This window comes from Astyanax mexicanus, chromosome 7, assembly GCF_023375975.1.
Source record: "Astyanax mexicanus isolate ESR-SI-001 chromosome 7, AstMex3_surface, whole genome shotgun sequence".
Taxonomy (NCBI): domain Eukaryota; kingdom Metazoa; phylum Chordata; class Actinopteri; order Characiformes; family Acestrorhamphidae; genus Astyanax; species Astyanax mexicanus.
Genome location: NC_064414.1, coordinates 7,711,463 through 7,736,338, shown reverse-complemented (window position 1 = coordinate 7,736,338; position 24,876 = coordinate 7,711,463). Strand labels below are relative to the sequence as shown.

Here is a 24,876-nt window from a genome sequence, read left to right as displayed (position 1 = left end):
TGAGAGAGATGAATAAATTTAATTATTATCCTAAATAATGATATAATAATTATATTTCCATACTTTGTGAGAACTATTTGAAATGCCGTCTGTCATTTTACTAATTAGCCTGTTGCTCCTTTAACATCCATCCATGCAGGTATAGATTAGCTTTAGCTAATTATGTACAGTGTATATGAGCTTAAAATAGAATTGGCTGGTTTAATGGTGAATGGCTGTCAGGGTGCTAAATTGCCTGCCTGCTGTGGTATTCCTATTGTAGTTATGTGTGGGTGGAGTTATTACTGAGTAAAAACACCTAATCCTGTGTTGCTTTGGCGACACCCTGCATGCTATTGGAAATAAAGCCTTTATTGTCCTTTGTAATGAAAGAGCTGTTATCGCAGTGTTGGACTTGTCGGGGCATGTTGCGGATATAACTCAAAAAGCTATACACCTTAGCCTCCATAATGGCTGTATTTAAGCAGGGTCAAAGTCAATAAGATTAGAGATCAGATAAGAGACAGAGTGGCGAGCAGTAAAACTGTGGGAAATCTTAAACACATCTGAAATCTATAACACAGGAGGAAGTAGATATCAATACTTAATTTACACAAGCCTTGAGCAACATAATAAAAGTATTATATCCTAATATTTATTAACATTTTCATGATACACAATACAAAAAGCATTTATACACTGCCTACTCAAAAAAAATGTTGCTAACAAAAAATGGTCGCACACCAATATTTTATTGGACTGCCTTTAGTAGGGCTGCACGATATATCATTTAAGCATCATCATCGCCATGTGCGCATACTCAATAGTCACAGCGCAGGATGTGCGATTTCACTTAGGGCAATTGCATCAAACATGTCATGTTGCAACGTTCTGAGTCTGGAAACAAGATGTAGATACACAGCCCTGTCTCTGTGTCTGTGTGAGTGACAGGCTGATGCTGCCTGCGTGAGAAGCGTGAGGGGGAGTGGGAGCGCGAAGGGGGTTGGCAGGAGTAAACACGAGGTATCCGCATGGCCTCGATCTACATAGTTGGGCACGTGCTTGTAAATGTGAGCATGTGTGGAAAGCTGTGCACCTTAGTCCAGCACAGTTTTGCGCGTATATTTCCAGTTACAGCTGAATTCACACTTTTATCACAGAAAAAATGCTTTTATTTACCTTTTAAAAAGCCATTTAAATGTCTGATTAAAGGGCCGATTACTGTTGTTTTGCTGTTTTCCTTGGGTTTTAAGCTGAGTTCAGCGCTGACTCAGCTTTTGATCGGACTGGATGCGAGACAGTTATCGGGTGGGGGCGGGGCTAGTGACGTTATGGCCTCTGCATTGTTTAATATAGCAATATATATTGTAAAAAAAAAAACATTTGCAATGTAACATTTTTCCAGTATCGTGCAGCCCTATCCTTTAGCTTTAATTGCAGCACACATTCGCTGTGGCATTGTTTCAATAAGCTTCTGCAATGTTACAAGATTTATTTCAATTCAGTGTTGCATTCATTTTTCACCAAGATCTTGCAGCAGCATTGATGATGATAGAGTCTGACCGCTTTCCTCTTTCAGCACATACTGTTGCTGAACCTAGACCTGACCAACTGCAGCATCAACCTCACATCATTTACTTACTTAAATCCAGGTTGAGACTTTTTTTTTGCCAGGCAGCGTATAAATAGTATAGAAATTTTAGGGCTGTCGATGTCAAAGCATTAATGCATGCGATTAATTTGGAATCAGTAACGCTTTATTATTTTTTTAAGACAAGTTTGACCCCAGCTGCTGCCATGATATGCCTTGCCCAAGATTAAATATGCTTTAATGCCTTCAGTAAATCACACATTTCAAGATGTTTGGCTTGTTCAAATAAATCATTCTGTGTAAAATGCTGCTGTGGCGCCTCAGGCTGAAGGTGCGTTTTCTAGGCATTGATGTATAACCTCGAAGTTCAAATTCAGGCTTTTCTTGTTTCACTCAGCATGATTTACTAAAACAGAATTTATGGGCTTAATACGCTGAAAACTTAAAATGGTGATGCATAGTTAAAATAGTTACTGTTGAAGAGTCTTGGCTATTTTCTGTTTATTTAAATTAGATTTGTTTTAGCACATGGTTCCTGTGGGAGATATCCTGTAGAATATGAATTTATCATCCAAGAGCAGTGTGCAAGACTGGTGGAGGAGAACATGCCAAGATGCATGAAAACTGTGATTAAAAACCAGGGTTAATCCACCAAATATAGATTTCTGAACTCTTAAATCTATTTGTTTTCTTTTCATTATTTGAGGTCTGAAAGCTCTGCATCTTTTTTTGTTATTTCAGCCATTTCTCATTTTCTGCAAATAAATGCTCTAAATGACAGCATTTTTATTTGGAATTTGGGAGAAATGTGTCTGTAGTTTATAGAAAAAAACAACAATGTTCATTTTAATCAAACATATACCTATAAATAGCAAAATAAATGCTCTCAGTTTTTTTTCCAGAGCTGCATATAATTGTACAATTATCATTGTATAATTTGCACCCTGGTGAAAACAGTATTTAAAAGGTTGAATTTGTCCACTTAAGTCCATTAGTTTAAACACACCGCCGGCTACTGGGGTTGTGCATTCCCATTCATTAGTTATGGAGAGACGTTTAATTGAAATCAGAGCCAAACTGTGGTGTTCTCTTTCCTATTAATGGAGCTGTCTGAGTGACCTCACCACCGGCCTGAAGGCTTGATTGTTATTGTGTGAGAGATGAATGGAGGTAAGGAAACATTTGATAGTAGGGGTGAGTGTATGAGGTGTGTGTCGGGGCATGTGTGTGTGTATGTGTGTTTGTGTGTGTTTGCATTTGGGACTGAGCCGCTACAGGTTAATTTATAATGTGTTTACAGGTTAAAGTGCTCAGCAGACCAAATGTATCTGCAAAGTGGAGGAAGGTCATCACCCTGCCCTGCATTATAAAGTGAGTCACACACACACACACACACATGCACACACCCTTCTTCTGCTGCTTACTTACACCCACACACATATTTCTCAAAGAGCGTCATACATGAAAACACATGAACTTCATCCCCAGTTCCACCATGTCCATCATCATTAGGTCCAGCCTGATGCACTGATAGAAGCACACATTTCTCTCACTGTTGTTTCGTTTCTAACAGCTGATTGGCTGAGAGACAAAAGCTGTAGGTCTCTCTAATCATTCTGCTTTGATGCTTTATCAGATGTTCTATTCTTCTAGTGTCATATAATGTTAAATACACTAATTCCACTAAAACAATACATCCTACATCCAGATGTGTCAAGTAATGTACAAAAATATAAATAATTCATTACATTACTTAAATGAAAATGTTGTTTATCTATACTTTACTGAAGTAATTATTTTTTTATCTGTACGGTACTTTCTACTCCTTAAATTTTAAAAATAGCCTCGTTATTCCTATTTTAAATTATCTTGTTTATTCTGCCTTCTCTTTGTTCAAAAACAAAAAAAATCTCTGGATCTCTCCATCCAGATATGAAATGGAGTACAAACATATACTGACACCCTATTGGTTTATACTTGATTCATTACACCTGCACACGCCACGCTCACACCCCAGCAAGAACATAGCAGACGTATGTAGCCTAGTATGAAAATGATCCGTGCAGAGACTAAAGAGAACTCCAGACAAACCTCCAACCAAGCTTCTTTACTATATTTATATTCTACTGAAATGCATGTATTTTCAATGAGTGTGAATACTTTTGAATACTTTTTGAATACTTTTTCACAATGAATGTTTAATATGAAATTTACTCTTATAACTGTTTATTACAATTAATAACAATCCTGAATTAAATTAAATTACTTATCAAGTAATCAGTCATGTTTAATGAATATTTTTGGGGCTCTCATGAACAGGAACTGTCTTTGTGTAGTGTCTTTAGGAATGGTGACATCCTCAGCTCCGCCATGCGCTTCATTATCCCTCGTAACATGCTGAAAAACCTGGAACAGATCCTCAGCCTCATCTCGGAGAAGGCCATGCTGCGCACTGGAGCTGTTCGCAGGTAAATTCCTGGAACTGTAAAAATCTGTATCTGGAATAAGAACATTTGTTACACACTTATACATGGACTGATTGGCCAATTAATCAGAAACATCAACTACCATTATTATTAATTATGTTTTATTAAATAGGTTGTAAAACTATTAATAAACAGTTACAACACATTAATAGAAAGGGCAACAACACCCTGTTGTTTGCCAAATGGTGACTTCACATTAATTTATACTGTTAATCTTTGTCTTTTACATCGGTCAGCATTAACATTTATGTTAACAATTTTATTCATTTAACTACCCAGATTAAAAATGTACAATATTTATCATATTTAACATAATGTGGTGTATACTAACCTTACATTACATGAGTTTAATTACATTAAACTTTCTATATTATTTTATTAGATATGTGATTGCTGACTGATGGAAAAGACAAAGATTAACAGTATAAATTAATGTGAAGTCACCATTTGGCGAACAACAGGGTGTTGTTGCCCTTTCTATTTATTTGTTGTAAAATAATCATCCAGGCTACTGTTACCTGTTGCCCTTTCTATTAATGTGTTGTAACTGTTTATTAATAGTTTTACAACCTAGTTACTAGCCATTCATAAACTCCTTTATAAACCTTTTATAAACTCTTTTTAAACTCTTATTTAAAATTGGTACCCAGAACTGTATCCTCTTGAGTTCTTTATTTGCCTACTAGGGGTGGGAATCATAGGACATCTCACGATATAATATTACCCACGATAATGATGGTATCACAATTTTGATTGTGATTTTGTGATTTGCGATTCTCAATATATCACAAAACAATTCTATACTGTACTTCATGGCATCTGTGGGATTGAAGAGGATACAATTCTCCTAAATAAGCAAATACCAGGAATTATGGATTTATTGGTGTCAGTTTCAAAGAATTTCACAACCATTATAAAACATTTAATGCAGGTAAGTGCATAGATTAGCATGCTTGTATCTCTTTAACACACATACATTTCTTAACCCAACACACACTCTTCCAGTGTTGTAAAATGGCCATAAACTGCCATACATTAGAATAGTTCCTCTGCTGTTAAAATGTGTAAAATGGATTGCAAAGTCCATGTTAGTTAAAACTGAAAACTCATTCTGAGTCGAATGCTTAATCTGCAGATAGACCAGTTAACTCTCCAAGCAGCATCCATTAAAGAGCAGGATTGATGGGACCAGCGGCTAGCTGGTGTTAGCCATTAGCTTAGCGTGAACTCTGGCTCTTTTGCAGCACTTTCACCTCCATATGCACCCCTTACGAGGAGCAATCTTTTGGCCAGCAGGCTCAGGAAACACAGTACCATAGATCTTAGCAGGTCTAGCACTTGGCACCTGGTGATTGTAGACATAGACGCTGGTACTCTGATAGTGAACTCTGGAGTTTAGGTCGGGTTTTAGCAACAATAACAAACAAAAAGCACTGTTTTTGTTCTGCTCCAAATAACTGCTCCAGGCAACAGCATTACAACAGGATCTGATCATTTCTCCATGTGGAATAATGAACCAGTGGTTCCAGTTAGTCATATTGCAGGGCGAGTGTTAGGGAGTTTTTTTAGTGCTCCTATGTGTAGTTTATAAATATCTGTATTTGATGCTGTGTATCAATAACATATTGCAAACGAAAACTATATCAATATATCGTCTTACCTCTAAAACACCACAAAAACAAAGACACAGGCACACACAGACACACACACAACCACTTTAGTGAGTAGTTAGTGCATCTGTAGCAGTGGGCAGGCACCATAATGTTAGGGACATTGGGCTTTAGATGTTTTTTTAACTGCAGCCTAAAGAGACCTCTTAGCTTTTAGTCTTAATTCTGAGATTTTGATTTTGATCATCTTTGGAGTAAACAAAGTGGACAAACCAGAGACAAACAATTTTCCCTGTAAAGTTACGTAACTGTTTTAAAAATAAAGCAGTGAGCAATATCAGCCAAACCTCAGGTTCATTAAAATCAATTGTTTTGTATATTATAAAAGGAGAAATCTGGTGTGAAATTGACTTGGGATGTAGTAAACATGACAACAAGCACCAACTTTTGTAGAATAGCTCACCTCCATTCACCCCCAGCATTCTAAAATACAGCACTTTTAGCCGATGCTCCCAACAGGCTTACAATGCTAGTGATAGGGGCATAACGATGCCCATGCAAAGAAATATATATATATTTTTTACCATTAACAATTAACCATTAACCATTAACAAGCTCACAGTAGCTCTACACCTCATTAGTACAATTCTGAGAGCCCTGACATTTAAAACTACATGGTTACTTTCAAAGTTCTCAGTGCCTGGTTTTAAATGTCAGGGCCCATGTTTGGAGCTACTTTGAGCTTGTTGGGAGCATCTGCTACAAGCGCTGTGTTTCAGAATGGAACTGGTCTATTTGAAAAAAGTAAGACCTCCATAACCAACGACAGAAAGTCTCCACACTCCAGTTTTAAAGCTCAGAAATACTGTCAGTGACTGCAGGGACAGTGACGTAGTAGTAGTACGATAATGGTGGTGATGCAACTTAAATTGAGAATAGCTGCTAGTCACTGGTCCAGGATAATGTTTTTCATTCCATTGTAATGAACTAATAGTGTAGAACAGTTTCACTTCTGTGCTTTATGAACTTGGGAATTTAGAGCAGGACATGGCAGGTCAAAAACACAGTTTCGATTACACACTGTAGGGGTAACGGCTTCTGTTATAAATTTTCATTCAACAGTGTCAAAATAAAGGTCAGTAACTGAAAGCCGAAATTTGTGTCATACTTTTTTGCTGCTCATTCAAAAAAATTCTCAGAAAGCAACTCCTTTGGTTTAATCAAGAGGACAAGATTGTGGATTCTTTTATTTTTTTATTTTAGCTGGAAAGTTCTTTAAAACTTTTAAAGTAAGTTATTTATTTTTGTGTATTGAATGTTAATGTGCAAATGCAGAACACATCCTCAAATTGGATTCATTATCCAAAATATTTGTTTTCTAATTTATTTAGTGAATATAAATAAAATATATTAATATGCATTTGTTTTGATTTTATGCTTAATCTGTTTATTGCGAAAAATTATATGAAACATATATTATGAACAGAGAGAAAAAAACCAATTTGCTGTCATTTTAATATAATATAAATAATAAAACAAACTAAGTTTCAGATTTCAGATCCAAAAATGTATGCCAATTAGCCCATGTTTAATGGCTCATTTGCATATGTAAACATGCACCTACAAAAAAGCAATTATCTTAACCTATGTAATTAACTAGGGAAGTTTTGTGGTGATCTCTATTAGTTATTAGTATAGGTTTGTCTAACTTATTTCAGATACACATACAAATTATGACTTTCGATATGATACCTGCCTAAATATCTCAATACCGATACTAAAACAATTAAATTGCCTAAAACATCAGAAATTAATGGAATATGTTCTAATGAAATAAATGGAATAATGTAACCTTTAAATTCTGGTCTCCTCACTCACATAACAACTCCTCTCAATTTATACAGGAACCGTTAGCTGAGGTAACACTTCTTGATTAATTTACACACACTGCCATTCTATGAGATTTGGCACATCAGAGTATTTGTATCATCATCATATATATTCCCCTGTAGTGTTTTGCCTACAGTGCACACAAAAACAAAAACAAATTATCAGGCATTTTCCGAATAATACATTAGTTTTTATGAAGTAGACTAATGAATTGAAATGTCCATCACTGTTGACTTAAACTCTCGGCCGCCGTCGTTCTGTCCCACTGTCTGACCTTTTCTCACCTCGCAGGCTGTGCACGCTGGATGGCGTCACGGTGGCATCAGCAGAGGAGCTGGAGAGCGGGCAGTGTTACGTTGCCGTGGGAACGGAGCGGTTCAAGAAGCTTCCCTATGTGGAGCTGCTGCTGAACAAAGCGGCAGGAGGCAGTGCGGACAGGTGAGGAAGATGAGGAGGAGGATGACCGTAATGGTAGCAGTGGACAGTAGTTCTGTATTTATAGCAGGGCTTTTTGTGGTGAAAATAGTGACAGAAAAATTGCACAAAAAGTTGCAGAGTCTCTGAGTCTGGATCAAAATGAGTAGCAAGGTTTATTGGGAAGACACATGTAAGAATACAGAGTCTCCTCCCTGGAACAGTGCCCAAGTGTCTCTTATACCCCCAACTAGGGTTGGACGGTATGACGGTATTTCGGTATACCACGGTATTTAAATATGGTGACGGTATTGTAAAATAGCGACGGTATATTAACCACGTGACGTTCCAAATCTGTACTTTGAAAAACAGGACGTTTAAGGCATTCTGCGCATCCACAATGAAAGAGCAGTGGGAGGGGTAAGCAGTTGGAGCTCACTGATTGGTTATGGGTTAGGGATTCCCACTGAGATCATACAGCAAAAACTCAATAAACTCTACAGGTTTCACTAATTTTCACCAAAATTATCGCCACAAATAGCCACATTTGTGCTGGAGTGGCAATAAAAGCCCAACAACCAGTCAACCACCGAAATGATCAGATTTATCAGTTTATCCTGCAGCGTGGGGTGTTCAGTGTGAGTTACTCACAGGTAAAGTTACAGCTGTTTCTCAAATATTCCTCATTTCCTGTTTCTCTACTTTCTCTCCTTTTTTTTTCTCTCCTTCGCGCGCATATTCTAATCCCGTACAGAATTCTGCAGTTTACTCAGGGTTTTCTGTCGTTATTTCGCGGCTAGCTCGAGCGCTGTAAGTAATTCAGCGGACCACGAGGGACACCACCCGCTGTTAAAATGTTGTAGTTGAAACAGTGCTTATAAATAAATGAACAAACACAAAAATGAGTTTTAGTTCGTTTTAGTTTTTTCTTTTAATTAACGTTTTTATTCGTTTCAGTTAAGGAGAACTTTCACTTTCGTTTACCCCTCCCCCCACCGCTCAATACCGCCCAACCCTACCCCCAACCCTTTGCTTCCTTACTACCTAATATGGGTATACGTGCCACCAGTGTGACGCGTCGACTTCTTCAGAGATATATGACGTAATTCCTTCTTCAGCATATCGGGCCAGTTCTCAAGATTGTGGTTTTCTGCACCCTGAGGGAGTAATGACCCTGAGCTACAGATAACAGACACACACACACACACACTGCTACTCAGATAGGCAGACTGAGAGATGGAAAACAGTTTAGTCACTGAGCACACATTATCATTGTATGGAAAAAAAAGAAATTACTAATAACCGTCACTGATTAAGAATCATTTCAATTAACACATTCCATCACATTTTCTTTTCATATATTGTTGCTGTCCAATGAAAAACAAGTAACTTCTTTTTTGTAAATTTTTAGTTTACTGCATAATTTGAACAGACAAACTGTTCCTTACACTGTGCCAAGATTTCTTAATAAACAGACCAATAGAAATACTTCAAAATGACCTGAAATAACTGTTTACATTGACTTCCATTGAAAGTTTAGAAGGTTTTTCTCCTCTCTTTTAAAGTTGCTCTTTTGGAGATACTTGTTTTTCAGTGGACAGTGATGATATCATCCTTTATTCTAATGTTTTAAATATGTATATTTATTCAGTGTGTAATTTTTTTTGTCTAGTAGCAATGCTTTATGACCCAGACTCATCTTATGAGTCTGGGTCATCTTATTAATCACTTTATTACTGCACTTCTTCATCTGTCAGACCTCTAATTCTTCTCTTCACTGCTAAACAACTGAGACTTAGTCCAATCATGTTAAGCTGAGATAAAGGCTAAAGCTGTTTCCATGTGGGTCAGCCAGACGTGACTCTTCCTGTAGCAGTTTTCAAGAGTCTTTTGAAGGTGTAGGAAACAGTACTCACTGCTCTCTGGCTTCATCTGTAATTTCTCTAAAGAAAAGACTTCTACTTTTAATAGTTACAAAGTTCTCTCTGTTTCTGTGTGTTTTTTTCTAGTTATTATGATGTGTGTGAATGTGCTGAGGTGTGTAAGTGTGTACATGCTGCAGTAGAGAGTCCAGTAACACCATCTGTTCCAGCACTGCTTTACTACAGACAAAGCCTTTGTAAACTGACTTTTTTTATTAAATCCATTTCTAAAGCATAGTTGTTTATTTCCATTGCTACTGTTTGCTTTTTTTTTTTTTTTTTTTTTTTTTTACAATACTTGTATATTACTAATTACTATTTTTATTATATATATATATTTTTTTACAAACTGTGTGAGAATATTTAAGCTGTAGGAGATGAATTATCACAGGACATCATGCCAAGATGTCTGAAATTGTGTTACACATGCCTTACACACTACTGCTGCATGTGTAGCTCAATAAAATTGCCAATATCAATCTAAATTTGTAATCATTTATTATTCCTGCTAACCTTTTATATCCCTTCTCAATAACAATAGCAATCTCACACTTCTTTCTGGGTTCTACTGTTTATGGTTAATTATTCGATGATGAGTGTATAATGTATTTGATAGTGTTATTATAATTATTATTAGCTCATGTATATACTTAATAATAATTATTAATGTACCCTAGGCATTATGTAGGAGAGCGGGGGCTACACAGAAGATCTGAGGTAAATAATATCAAATAATATTATGAATCAGTCATTTTAAAAGAAACTTGGAGAGTTATACAAGATATTTAATGCATATATGTATTAATGTATTTGCTTACTGTTGTGAACCTCAGATCCGGAAGGCCTTTCCTCAGGACAGCCACAGTGACTCCGCCCTGCTTGATTCACCCGAGGTAAAATATATATCTTTGTCATACACTGATTAGCCATAACATTAAATCCACTGGCAGCGCGAAGTAAATAACTTTGATGATCTGGTTACAATGGTTCCTGTCAGAAGTGGGTCCATCAGGCAGCAAGTAAATAGTCAGTTCTAGTTGTTGAGGTGTTGAAGCAGGAAAAAATGAGCAAGTATAATAATCTGAGACACTTTGACATGAACCAAGACTGAAGACACCATCAGTGGTCCTGTGTATCCCATGTCTTGATTGATTAAAGCTTTATTTGCCAACACGAGAGGTACAGTTGTATAAAAATGTTTGGGCACCCCTGATAAGTTTCATGATTTCGCTTTATAAATCATTGGTTGTTTGGATCAGCAATTTCAGGTAAATATATATATTATACAGCAGACGAACACAGTGATATATGAGAAGTGAAGTAAAGTTTATAGGATTTACAGAAAGTGTGCAATAATTCTTTAAACTAAATTAGGCAGGTGCATACATTTGTGCACCCCAACAGAAAAATTATATCAATATTTAGTAGATCCTTTAAACGCTTCCTATAGCTTCTGGTTGAAGGTATTTTGGCCTATTCTTCTTTACAAAACATCTCCAGTTCAGTCAGGTGTGTGGTCTCTGATCATGAACAGCCCTCTTTAAATCACACCACAGATTTTTTTTATAATATTCAGGTCTGATCATTCCAGAACATTGTATTTGTACTATTGTACTTGTGTTTAGGGTCGTTGTCTTGTTGAAGTATCCAGCCCTGGCGCTTTAAGTTCAACTTTCTCACTGATTCTTGAACATTGTTCTCAAGAATCTGCTGATATTGACTGGAATCCATCCGACCCTCAACTTTAACAAGATTCCCAGTAAAGAGTTAAAGCACATGGATACACCAGACACACAGACAGTTAGACGTCAGACCATACAGAGAGATGTTTGAGGGTTCCAGAATGATCTTGTGCAGTATTGAGTGAATATTGTTCTGCCATTATTTTTTTTTTTTTTAGAGGGATGACCGGCGGGTGAAGTCAACAGGTGACGAGGCAGCAGGTACGAGCCCCTCCCAGCCGCACCACAGGAGAGCAGGGGGCAGCAAAAGGGAGGAGAACTCTGTATTTTACGCCAAACCAGTCAGAGTCCGCAAAGACAGACCCACAGCCAGAGCAACAGCAGGTAAGAGGACCAGGGTGGACACATAACACACACCAAGGCAAAAGCATGTACTTTTACACTACTAGTATATTGGTTTTTTTTAATCACTAATATTTTACTGCATAGACTCACATCTGCGGTATTAATTTATGCCTTGCCATTTTTTTAAATGACACCCACCTAAAATAAGTTGTTCCTAAAGTGCTACACATGCCTTTTATTCAGCACAAAATCATTTACCTATTTTTTGACCAAGCCTGCTTTCACACCTGCCCTGTTTGGTCTGGACTTTTTGACTTTTCAGTTTGGTTCAAAACAAAAAAGCAGAAAAATCTGATTTTCTGAACCATGGACCGGTTTGTGTGCAGTGTGAGCACTTTTCTAGATGGTTCCGAATTTTAGACTAGTAACAGAAAATGGAGACATATTAGTCTTTAAACAATACCGATAAAAAAAAGAATTAATGTTAAGATGAAATTCGACATTCCTGTCACGCAATATAGAAACTGTAGATTAATTCTTATTTATGAAAAAGGAAATAAAAGGCAAACAATTGTGAAGTACATGAGGACTCGATGATGACCGGATGTAGTAAAGTTCTTTAAGCCCCTTTACTAAACTGCATTTTGAAACCAAAACTAACCAAATCAAATACACTGTCTGGGCAAGAAAAAAAGTCTCCACCTGTATTTAACAAAGTAAATGATGTGGGGTTGATGCTGCAGTTGGTCTGCAGGTTTTGGTTCAGCAACAGTATGTGCTGAAAGAATGAGGTCAGCTGACTACCTGAATATACGGAATATAGACCAGGTTATTCCATCAATGGTGACAGATGACAATGTCAGGATTCATGGAGCTGGAATTGTGAAAGAGTGATTCAGGGAGCATGAGATAATCATTTTCACACATGAATCAAGAGTTCACCACAGAGTTCAGATCTTAACCTCATTGAGAATCTTTGGGATGTGCTGGAGAAAACTTTGTGCAGTGGTCAGACTCTACCGTCATCAATGCTGCTGCAAGATCTTGGAAAAATTAATGAAACACTGGATTGAAATAAATTGTGACATTACAGAAGCTTAATCTTTTTTTTTGGCCAGGCAGAAAATGTACAATATACAATGTAACAATATAAAATGTGTGTTTGTGTGTGTGTGTGTGTGTGTGTGTGTGTGGGTCTGTCTGTGCAGGCCAGACAAGTGTGTTTAAGGGTGTGGGCAGGAGGAGAGAGGAGGTGCGAGGAGCAGAGGAAGTGGTAGAAGACAAGAACACAGCTGTAGAGCTCCCTGTGGATCAGGTACTCTTTATTTTCCCCTCTCTCAGGTGTATAATCGTTACTGCCTGTAGAGCCTGATCATTTTCTTGCTCTCAGACTGATGATGAACGGCTCTGTTGATGCTTTTATTTTTACAGTAACACAAAAACAGGGTCTGAAAACTCTTTATTTGTTCATCATAATATGTCTACAAAATCTCAAAGTAAAATGTTTTTATTACCACAATATAATGTACTGTTTTTTTTTTCATTTTCAGAGAGCTGCTGAAATTGTTGAGGATGAGGAATTTAATAAGAGCCAACAAGAAACAAATCACATACATCAGGTGAGTATGTATGATATGTGGTTGAAAATAGGCTGTATATTTCGAAGTATATTTTTACACTATAAATTATATAGCTATAAACATTTTAATTGATTCTAATTCATATTCTTTCATTGTTCACTAAATACTAAATTACAGACTCCGTTATGCACTACATTTGTACAACAGTCATGTGGAAATTAGGGGCCCCAAATACAAACCATATTAATTAATATGTGAGTTTATTTGAGAGATAAAGTTTATGGTGTTTACAGAGACTTGCAAAAGTATTTATACACCTTTTTTATCACTTAACAAGCACAAACTTAAATGTGTTTTATTGAGATTTTAAGTGATAAACCAACACAAAATAGCACATAACTGTAAAGTGGAACGAAAATGATAAATGACTTTTAAATTTTTAATCAAATAAAAATCTGAAAAGTGAGACGTAAAACTTGTTTCACTTTTCTTCACATTTAATTGTCAGTTTCCTTCAGAAGTCACTTAATTAGTTAATAGAGTCCTGTAGCTATGTGTAATTTAGTCTCAGTACAAATACAGCTGTCCTGTGAAGGCCTCAGTAATTTGTTAGAGAACACTAGTGAACAAACAGCATCATGAAGACCAAGGAACTCACCAGACAGTTCAGAGATAAAGTTGTGGAAAAGTTTAAGGCAGGATCAGGTTATAAAGCACTGTTCAATAATAATCGCAATAATATCGCCAACATTTTTGAGTATCGTGAGCGATATTATACCCTGAAATATTGTGACCTATCACCCACCCTTAATTATCACATCAATGTACTACCTTTTTTTTGCTGTTTTTAGCAACAACAACAAAAAAAAAATAATCATACTGTTCTCATTTCCCATTATATATCTACTTGAGCAAGATTATATCTGTCCAGTATTATTTATTTTACTTTAATCCTGGATATATGGAGATATTTAGAGCGCCTTTTAGCATCATGACATTCTGGATCATTGACTTCTGTTACAAATCTGATAAAATTCTTGTATTTTTTACTATCTCAGTTAGGGGTGTGCCATATCATATGGTTAATTTTCATTTTGTTGCAGTAGTGTATTCTTGAAATAATTTTTCTAAATTTGTGTTTTGTCATATTGTCAAGTGTATTGATATAGTGAAAATACCATTAAATATTGTGATATTATTTTAGGTCCATATTGCCCATCCCTAGCTATTAGCTTAAGTTATTTTAATAAATTTCACAGTAACTAAAATAACCAGTTTAGTTGTCTTACTGACATTTAAATCGTTGTCTGTACAGTGAACACTACTTAGTATTGTACAGAACCTGTTTTAACACAATGTTTGTGCTTTAGGCACCAACAAGGAGTTCTCTCTATTTTTCTCTTTTTTTTTTGACAGACACAATCAAACAAAACACTCATGACATCACCCAACCGGTCATCAAATGACAGAGAGTCATCACAAAGAGGAGTTCTGCCTCCAACACACAAACAAGACGATGACACGTTCACAGAAGAATTTGAGCATGAAGGAGGCCAGGGTGAAACTGTGAGTAAAAAAAACTCCCACTTTTCTCACACTGTGCTGCAGAGTTCACTGGAAGTCGAGTGCAGGTTGTACTGTTCAGATATGTAATCTGATAAAACACACAGTTTTGGCATAGGCTATAACAGTGGCACTCATACTGGCACTTACACACAGTATTGGTATCGCAATAGAGATGACCGATACTGTAAAGTCAGAGCTTTCAGAATGAGATGGATGTGTAAAGCGAAGTGTGTGTGTGCGTGTGTTTCAGTTTGGCAAGTACCCAGTATATCATATTACAGAAGTAATATCTGTAAAAAAATATCTGAGTTTTTTTTTTTTTTATTCAAGTGTGCAACACTATGGGCTCTATTTAGTAGGGATCTGTAGGCTAGCCATAAACCGCACACTGTGCAGCTTGTGGGTGTGTCTTTGCTATCATAACAACAAGAAAAGTACACCTTGCACGGCTCAAAACGTGCAAAAGGCACTTCACTAATTCTCTTATTTAATCATGGTGTATTTTGGGCATAAAGTAAAGTAAACCATTCAGGGTTTCACTTGCTATTTCTTTTTAAAACCAGATGCACTCTGAATGGTGAATTTTAATGGTGCAGCGCATATCCGCTTCTCAGCTTCTCAGCAGGTCATTTACAGGAACAGCAATGTTATTTTATTGTGTATTCTGTATATTGCTGATGTAAAATTTGGGTTTGTGCACTGCTGTGCATGCCCATGTCTATAACGGTACATGTCCACTGGCACTTTTCTTCAATGCCTGTTGCCGTGCAGGATCTAATAATGGATCCATATTGAATATTCCATTATTTTCAGCTTTACTTCTGTGCTTAAAAGGCAGCTGCTGTGTGTGTGAGTCTCGCATGTGTGTGAATTCGCAGCCTGCTGTTCCCTGATTGGCTGGACGCAGCGCGGCAGCCGGATTCATTTGAATGAAGTTGAGCTCTGCTGAACTTTTTTGCCGGAGGGTGGGGCTGCATTCATTGCAACGCAACCCAGCATGCACCACTTGCATCAGCAAGTTCTTATATTAGCAAAACTGCTTCCTAATATGATCTTGTTTAAATTAACACTGTAATACTAACTTGTGCAAACATAACACTACTGACTGATAGCTATGTTAAATGTTAATGTTAGTAATGGATATGGAAAGATTGATAAGCCATGTGCCGGTAACAAACAGCCAGTCTGGCATTCTTTTTTCTCTAGTTCTGTCTTTCATGTGTGTAGAATGTGTAAGACGAACAGATTTTGTGGTGGAAAGACACATAAAGACTTACAACACCACTAAACGTAGAATACCCTTTTGACTCTTAGCCCATACAGTGAGTAGCTATTAGCACAGCAACACAGCATAGCTAACAAACACTGCTATAAACACAAAACAGCAAACATTTAACCATAAGTTAAAGTACAGCAGCAACCATCAGCAATCACATGATTTTAGCAGTTTAACAGTACCTTTTTAGTAGTTTTAGTGACAATCTGACAATCGATGATTGGCTTAAACATTAATCAGTCTAAGTCCATCTCTATTTAATAACCCTAAATGTTGCATAAGCCAATCTTTAATTTTAATAACCAGACATAGACACACACAGATGCTGCATTAGCTGCTTAAGCCTGTTACTATCCTGTAAACAAATACAAGTAAATTTGGGAGCACAATAGTGTTAATATATCTTAATTGTTTTCATATTTTAAGGGTTTTTCCATTTATGTTGAGTACAAATAAAAGTTACTGTATTTTTCGCACTATAAGGCACACTTAAAAATCCTTTAATTATCAAAAAATTGACAATGCACTTTAAAATCTGGTGCATCTTATGTATGAATTTTGTAAGGAGTAGGAAAGCCACTCCGCTGAAGTGCAGTGTTATACAGGAGTTTCATAAAGTTTCTCCAGCACAGAAGCTGGATCAGTATAAGCATTAGCCGCTAACCACAGCACTAGCTCTTTCGTCTTTCAGAGTATATTGGACTGTAGCCTGCGTGTTTACCATGTTAAAACAAGCTACATGGGATGAACCGCTAGATGATAGTGCCCTGTGTTACTGTAACACTGAGGGTACCTCAGTCAAGCGCTGTTAGGCAGCATTTACTAGCGCTAAGCGCTCCTGCTAACCGTGGCTAGCGCTCCTGCTAACTGTGCTAAATATTGGAAATCTAAGCTTACGCTGCACCTTATAGTCTGTTATATATCTCTATAAATAAGAGCGTATAGCAGTGTTATTCATTGCTAAAAGAAATTGTAAAATCTCTATTAATAACAATTAAGGCTTAACCACTAATTTAATGTTAATAAGGCAGTCTTTTGCAGTCTAAAACTAGTGTTGTGATCTGGAGTGTTTAAAGAGCCTCTATACCCCAAACCATATTTTTTCCATTAATAGATGTGTTTCTTTGAAGTAATAAAGAACACCAGTCCTGCTTAAAATCTATATAAACATTTTTAAACCTTAATAAAATTGTATTGTGGTAATTTCTGCATCTGCAGCACTCACTCAGATTCGACTATGCTATAGGTGTGGATGACGTACACAGACACATCACAATATGCAAATCAGTCAATCAATAATACTGCCCTCCTGGTGACGTCCAACCATCTGCGTCTCACCGCTATCAGAAGCACACTGCTCAGACCAATCAGATCTCCATTAAGCTGATAAGATAAGATGTAGCGTCCTCAGAATTACTCTGGCACTGTGCAGTTCAGACACTAAGGTGAAAATGACTAATGCATATTTTGTCTATTCACTATTGCTCTGTTTCTGTATAAGGTACCCACAGAGTGAATTCAGATGTTTTTAACGTAATCCTTTTTGATGGTTTGAGAAGTTCAAGGAGGGACAAGATGATCAAATTACAAAATAACATGTGCATACTCCTCTTTCACTCTGCATTCTTATCTCTCCTAAGTGTGGGTCACTCTTAGAAAGCCCATGCACTTGGAAGGTGACGACTGAAAAAAAAATCTAGAAGTTAAGCCTCCATTGAGTTGAAGCATGCAGGTATGGCTTATTTCATGTCACGGTTTGTAAGAAAACAATGCTGCTGAATAATCCTTTAAATCCTGCATTGGACAGCCCTGCTTTGTAATTTGTTTATGTTTAGTAGGTTAAAAAAACTCTACAAGAGGCTTGTAATACATTTTAAAGGAAACTCTCAATCAGAAGACAGATTTTTTTTTTTGCTTAATTTACAGATATTTTGTCTAGTTTTTGCCAGTGGATTTTTTGCAGTGCACCTACAGGTCTTAAAGGGTTGAGTTGTGGTCTCTAGTATGAATGAATGCCATGTGAGCCGTTTTTTGTGAAAAAAGTGCTCAGGTGTTTAGATCACTGAATTAGTGGTCTCTGAAGAAAGACAGGTTTTGGCTCTTGCTCATAAATATTCATACATGCAAATATATCAACTCTAATTGGCTAACAGCACTAAAGCAGAGAAAAAGTATCTGCCTTCCCCCACAGTCAATTTTACAGCTTTTAAAACTCAAAGGACAATGTTTTCAGAGCTTCAGCCTTAGTTGTAAAGATACAGCCCTGAGTGCTCGGTAAAGTTAACCCTTAAACTTCACTTAACGTCCAACTTGAGCGTTCCCGCGGCCAAGAAACATTATCAACGCCGCGAGCTAAGCCCAGACTGCCCGCCCCGGCAGCACTCCCTCTCCCCACGGCTAAGAAAACTTTTTATCGCAGCGAGTCGAGCCCAGATAAACCCCAGCAGCTACTAAACTCTTACCTCAGACTTGGAGATACTATATCATAAAATCTGACGCGAATGCCGCCTGTTTTGACCAGTGTTCTGTCGAGCTGTGCTACCTTGTCAAACTGTGCTTCCCTAGTGTATATTTAAGGTCTCGGTAAAACGCAGAATCATCTAAAGATCTGATTTAAACCTAAAGTTACTCACACAAGATAGGTAACGCTAACTAGCTCTGTAAACAAAAGCTGTAAGCTCCGCCTGTGGGCGGTGCTGAGCCAAGGTGGGCGAGGCCATGAAGTCACTGGTTGACGTCGACATTTTAAATCTTTCTGATCAACTTGTTTTTCTGAGGATTTTCTTTTCTTAGCTACTACAGACAGTGGAGGCTGAGAAACAGTTTCATTTGCAGCATGCATATAAAACTCAGACACCGATAGTATTTCCATACTTCCATAATATTTAGTATTCATTTCTCGGTTACCATGGATCTCTATCCCACAGTGAAAGTTAACAAATGGAAACTGATTCATCTTCCTTAAGTTACACGATTACAGCGTTCACCATGACTGTACTGTAAGGGGGTTCTCACCCAATATCTGCCTCTGATGGGTTACAATTACTGCTATGAGTAATCAGCACACTGTGACTCCCCTGTATTCTCTCTCTCTCTCTCCTTTGTTTCGTTCAGGGTGGAAGTTTTCATGAAGCAGAGACAGTGAGGTCTGCACAGCACAGCCCCCTGGACGCCCACGCTGAAGAAACCCAGCTTTCTTCATCCGAACAAGCAGAGTGACCTGCTCAGATAGAGTCTATCCAATCACACACCCTACATATAACCTACAGTTATTCCTGCACTGTCCATCAAAAGTATGGGGTCACATTATGTCAAAATGATAAGTAGTAGTGGCCCACTTTCAAGGTTTAAGTGTGTTTTAAAAGCAACTAATAAACAGGTTTAATATTACTTTAATATTTTCTAGCATTCACCCTAATTTAAAGATCACTACTTAAAGTATTAATCTCCAAAAGAGTTAAACCCAGGATCAGTTATACAGTACTTTAGCACTTCCTCTACAGAGTGAGGAAGATCTAGGAAGATTTAAGGTAGGCTAAACTAGAATACACACAAAGACAAGCACATACACCAATACATATATGGTGGACACAGCTGGAATTGTGGAATTAGTCTTTAATCCAGCTGTGCTGTGAAAACTCTCAAAACGTTGTGTTCTGAAGTCTAGGCTGCAGTTGAGATAAGACTGCCCTAAAAAAGACTCCTTCTCAGTAGCCTTTTGCTCACAAATCTGGAACAGCCTAACAACCTTTTTTATTTCTTAGCAAAAATAATATATGTATATTAAGCAAACAAATCTGCCAATGGGGTAAGCACAAATTTCGTAGTAAGATTTCTTACAGAAAACAATGGCAAAGTCTCAAAATGAGTGAAGTAACACCTAAATTTGGCAAAACAGTCACTGTTTTTGGACACAATAATCAGAATAACTTGATTGCTGCTTGATTGAGCTTATTTTGAGTTCAAATTACTTTAAATTAGGTACAAATTCTAAGTAAGAATGATTAAGATAATTATCCCCTAAATAAGCAAAATAATCTAACACTTACACACAATGCTTAGTAAGACAAAAAGTCTTATCAGAGAAGAAAATAAGATTTATTGCCTGTAATTTAGAACATTTCACTTGCTAAGATTTATTTTTTTGCAGTGAACCAATGAGCCTACCGTATTTTTTGCATTGTAAGGCGCATTTAAAATCCTTTAATTTGCCCAAAATCCAGTCAGGTTGTAAGTAGCAGTAAAGCCACTCAGTAATAAAGGAGTTTCTGTTTAGTTCTCAAGCAGGATTAGCATTAACTGCTAAGCGCTAGCTCTTCTGGTCTTCAGAGGTGACTATATTGTACAGTAAACTGCATGTTTACTATGTTAAAACAAGCTACATGGGACAAACCATTAGCTGATAGCACCCTGGCTTACCGAAACAATCAGGGTTCCTCAGTGTAGCGCTGTCGGGCGGCATTAGCCGCTAACCGCAGCTAGTGCAAGCTAATGCTAATTCTGCTGTACCCATCTATAGTGCAAATCTGAAAACCTAAGCTTACTGTAAAGAAATAGAAGCGCTTTACTCACCCAAATAAACAGTTTTTAGTAGAGAAATCTGTGTAGATTAACATTCAGCACTCCACTGACTTTAAATTTATTTATTTTTTTAAGAATTACAGTTTTGTTTCTTTAATTTAATTTAGCTTTACAGGTCTCACCACCCAGAGGTGAGACCTACTGAATTAGAAGAAAACATGGTGAGACCCCTGTTCCTTCCTAGTGTCGCATACTGCTCCTTATATTCTGGTGCACATTATGTATGAAAATAGATCAGAAAACAAACATTTATTGATGGTGTTCCTTATAATTCTGTGCGCCTTATAGTACGAAAAATATGGTACATGAAAGCTAGCATTAAGGCTTACTTGACTTGGCCTTCAATTAAGTGGATTTCATCAATTCTGCATCACAAACCTCTGGGATGTGTTCCTTTCCAAAGAGCTTTGCAGAACAATCGGTTACTTGTTGTGGAGGGCCAGACTTTGGCTTCTGAACTGCTTATAGACTAAAAACACCAGATTTTAGTTATGACTTCTTATGTTTGCACATTTTGTTAACACCTACATGAGGATAGACAAGACAAAACACACAAACACTATTGAGCACACATGCCAGGAATGGTGGGCAGCCAAAAAAGGCAGCATTCGGGGACACCGCAAGGGTTAAGCTCCTTGCTCTAGGTCCACAATGGTAACAGCCAACAATGGTAGTTAGCCAAACTTGGGTATCAAATCTGAATCCCTATCATCAACAACTACAGTATCCAACAAAAAAAGACTACACCCATGACATTTCTGAAAATATTTCTTAATATTTTCTTTTCAAGGCACAAAACACTATAGGAATTAAACTTTGTAAGTTGTCAGTGTACCGCTTGAATAGCAGTATAGATTTACTGTCCTCTAAAATTAACTCAACAAACAGCCATTAATGTCTAATTAGCTGGCATCAAAAGTGAGTACAAGAAATGTCCAAATTGTGCCTAATTATGTTGTCCCTCTTTGGTATCATGTGACTTGTTACTAGGTTTTAGGTATAAATGGGGATCAGAAAAACAATGTTTTTTTTTATTTTTTTTATTACAGTTCTTTTATATTGGCCGCTGGATATTCAGCATGGCACCTCATGGCAAAGAGCTCTCTAAGGATGTAACAAACATAATTGTTGGTCTCCATAAAGATAGCCTAGGCTATAAGAAGTCTGCTAAAACCCTGAAACAGTATGGTGGCCAGGGTCCTACAGCAATAGTTCTAGAAGTGGGCTTAAAACAAATACATGCATGCCAGTGCTGCCAGCATTGCTGCAGAGGTTGAAGAAAGGTACAGTCAGCTTTTAGTACTCAAACCATATGCAGCAAACTGCATCAACTCTATCTTTATGGCCGTCATCCCAGAAGGAAGCATCTTCTGAAGCTGACGCACAAGAAGAAAGCCTGCAAAAATTGGCTGAAAACAAGCAGTCTAAGATTATAGATTACTGGACGATTACTGAAACGTGTTCTGTGGATTGACAAAACCAAGATAAACTTTGACTTTATAAACTAACGAAACCAGGATAAACTTAGCCAAACTTTGTGGAAGTGCCCTGGTGAAGAGAACCAATGAAAACTGTCACTTATTTACAGTCAAGCATGGTGGTGGTAGTATCATTGTCTGGGACTGCATTAGTGCCTCAGTGCATTAGTGGCACTGGGAAGCTGACTTCCAACATCTACCGCAAACACACCGCCAGAATGACAAATGCTTTGCTGTGAAAGATGAAGATAAATGTGATGGAGTGGCTTAGTATGTCTCTAGATCTAATTTAAACCAAATTTAGCAACTGTTGGGAAGTTTTAACTGAAAGGGGGAGGAGTGCAAGTTCTTTAACATCCACCAGCTCTGTGATGTCATTAAAGAGGAGTGGAAGAGGATTCGAGAATCAACTTGTGCAGTTTTGGTGAACTTCATGCCCAAGATTAAGGATTAAGGCAGTGATAGATAATAATGGTTGTCACACAAAATATAGACACTTTGGGCACAATTTAGTAAAATGCTGTAGGAAAAGATATGTAAATGTGTTAGGCGTTATTGTATTAAATTTTACCACTTTACATTTAAGTGAGGTAAATAACTTTTTCCATAATATGGTCTCTTTAATGCATTTGATTCTTTTTTTTTTTTTTTTACACAAATGAACCCTCATGCTTGTGTAAAGTTCTGGTCTGGATTGCATGCATTAGACTTCAATGTATTGCAAAAGAACTGCAGAATATATTTTAATGTGAAAGTACATCTACTATGAATGAGAAAATGTGACTGTATGGAGTTACCTTGGTAGTTCTTATAGAATATGTGAAATGTCATTCCTGAATGTAAGCAAGTAAAATGTATTTACACGGAACATGCTTCACAAGTTGTCACCTTCCTTAAATAATTGATTTTATAGCTCATCATTTAAAAAAAAATAAAATAAAAAAAAAATGCTTGCTTGGAAAAATGAAAAAAATTAAATAAAATAAATAATAATTTTATAATGTGATTCTACCAAGAATCATTAACAAATTAACTGTAACATTGCACTACTTTACTATAACAATTTCACTATTACATAATGCTTGTTTCTCTACATACTTATTTCTAAGTACGTATTAGTATCGGTAACTTTATTGGTAAGTACAAAAATACACGTATTTGTAAAGGTATCTATGCATCCCCACATGCAGATAAAGACCAATACCAGCTTAAAAAAACAAGTCTTTAGCAGCTCTTGAAAAGATTCCACAGAATCAGCTGATCTTAAAAACTGAGCAGGGTGTTGCGCAGTGTTCATGCGTAACATAAGGGCTGCACTTATCAGAAAGAACAGAACAACCTCTGTTTTATAAGAATTGGCTGTAAGAAGTTACTTGCTGTTCAGTCCCTGATCATTTTAAGATAATTGTGAGTTAAGTTTGTCATCATATGCAAGTAAATGAGAAGCAATGTTTAAGATTTTAACAATCTTTCCCAAAAACAGCACATATAACCAAAATAACAGTGGCCCCAAAACTGAACCCTGTGGGATACCACAAGATTTTTTTTAACTCAAAATACTGTCATAGTGAAACTGATACTTCTCTCAGTAGGATAAAATGGAAACTGTCTAAACAAGCTAATGCTGTTCTTAATATTCCCTCTTAATTACTTAACATACATTATTAATCAGGACACAGTGATCTACTGTACTGAATACAGAGCTGAGATCAAGTAACAGTTAAAAAAAATGGCTTGTATTCTTAAATTACATTTTACAGGTTATTTGAGCTGTTTAAGAAAAAAAATCAGGTAACACTTCCTATGAACCCTGTATTCATAATGCATTATAAATGCATTCATAATGCATTATATGGCATGCATAATATGACTTTAATAAGCCTGAATAATAACTCATAAGTACTTACAGCGACATTCATAACACATTATAAACTACAAGTATAAGGGTTTATAAAGAAGGTCATACAATGCCTTATAATATCTGTTTATAAGAACATTGTACAATGCCTTTTCAAATGCCTACAGTAAGGCATAATAACATTTACTTCATGTTAAAAAAAACACACTTAACTTAAAGCCAGTAAAGAGCACTCATAATGCTCTATAACACATTACAGTGAGGCATACTAAAATTTACTTCATGTTTAAAAAGCATATGAAAACTCACTTCACTTAAAGCCAGTAATGACTGTATATAAGGCTTTATAATGTGTTAGGCACTTATACGTATAAACGCTTAATATGAGAACTCATAGCTGCATATTATAATGCGTTATACCAAAATATACCAAATCTGTGCATTACATTGCATAATGTTCTATTATACCATATAACATTCATTATAAGGTATTATGCATGTTCTATAATGCATTATAAATGTATTCATAATGTATTATGAATACAAGGTTCATAGGAAGTGTTACCAAAAATCAAACTCCTTTAATGTTATTGCAAAAATAGTTTATTACATATTAAT

The 24,876-nt window shown here is 36.7% G+C and overlaps 1 protein-coding gene across 1 annotated transcript in view; it reads left to right on the top strand.

The window, feature by feature from the left end:
* Positions 1 to 21,441, top strand: part of dcdc2b (doublecortin domain containing 2B) — a 30,751-nt gene extending 9,310 nt beyond the window's left edge. Inside the window, exons 5-14 of the mRNA XM_007247504.3 lie at positions 2,871 to 2,941; positions 3,907 to 4,038; positions 7,848 to 7,994; positions 10,570 to 10,609; positions 10,726 to 10,785; positions 11,793 to 11,958; positions 13,128 to 13,234; positions 13,470 to 13,538; positions 14,916 to 15,065; positions 19,456 to 21,441. Coding sequence (XP_007247566.3) covers positions 2,871 to 2,941; positions 3,907 to 4,038; positions 7,848 to 7,994; positions 10,570 to 10,609; positions 10,726 to 10,785; positions 11,793 to 11,958; positions 13,128 to 13,234; positions 13,470 to 13,538; positions 14,916 to 15,065; positions 19,456 to 19,560 — 1,047 coding nt within the window. The 3' untranslated portion in view covers positions 19,561 to 21,441. The remainder of the gene's footprint in view (positions 1 to 2,870; positions 2,942 to 3,906; positions 4,039 to 7,847; positions 7,995 to 10,569; positions 10,610 to 10,725; positions 10,786 to 11,792; positions 11,959 to 13,127; positions 13,235 to 13,469; positions 13,539 to 14,915; positions 15,066 to 19,455) is intronic.
* The last annotated feature ends 3,435 nt before the right edge of the window (positions 21,442 to 24,876 follow it).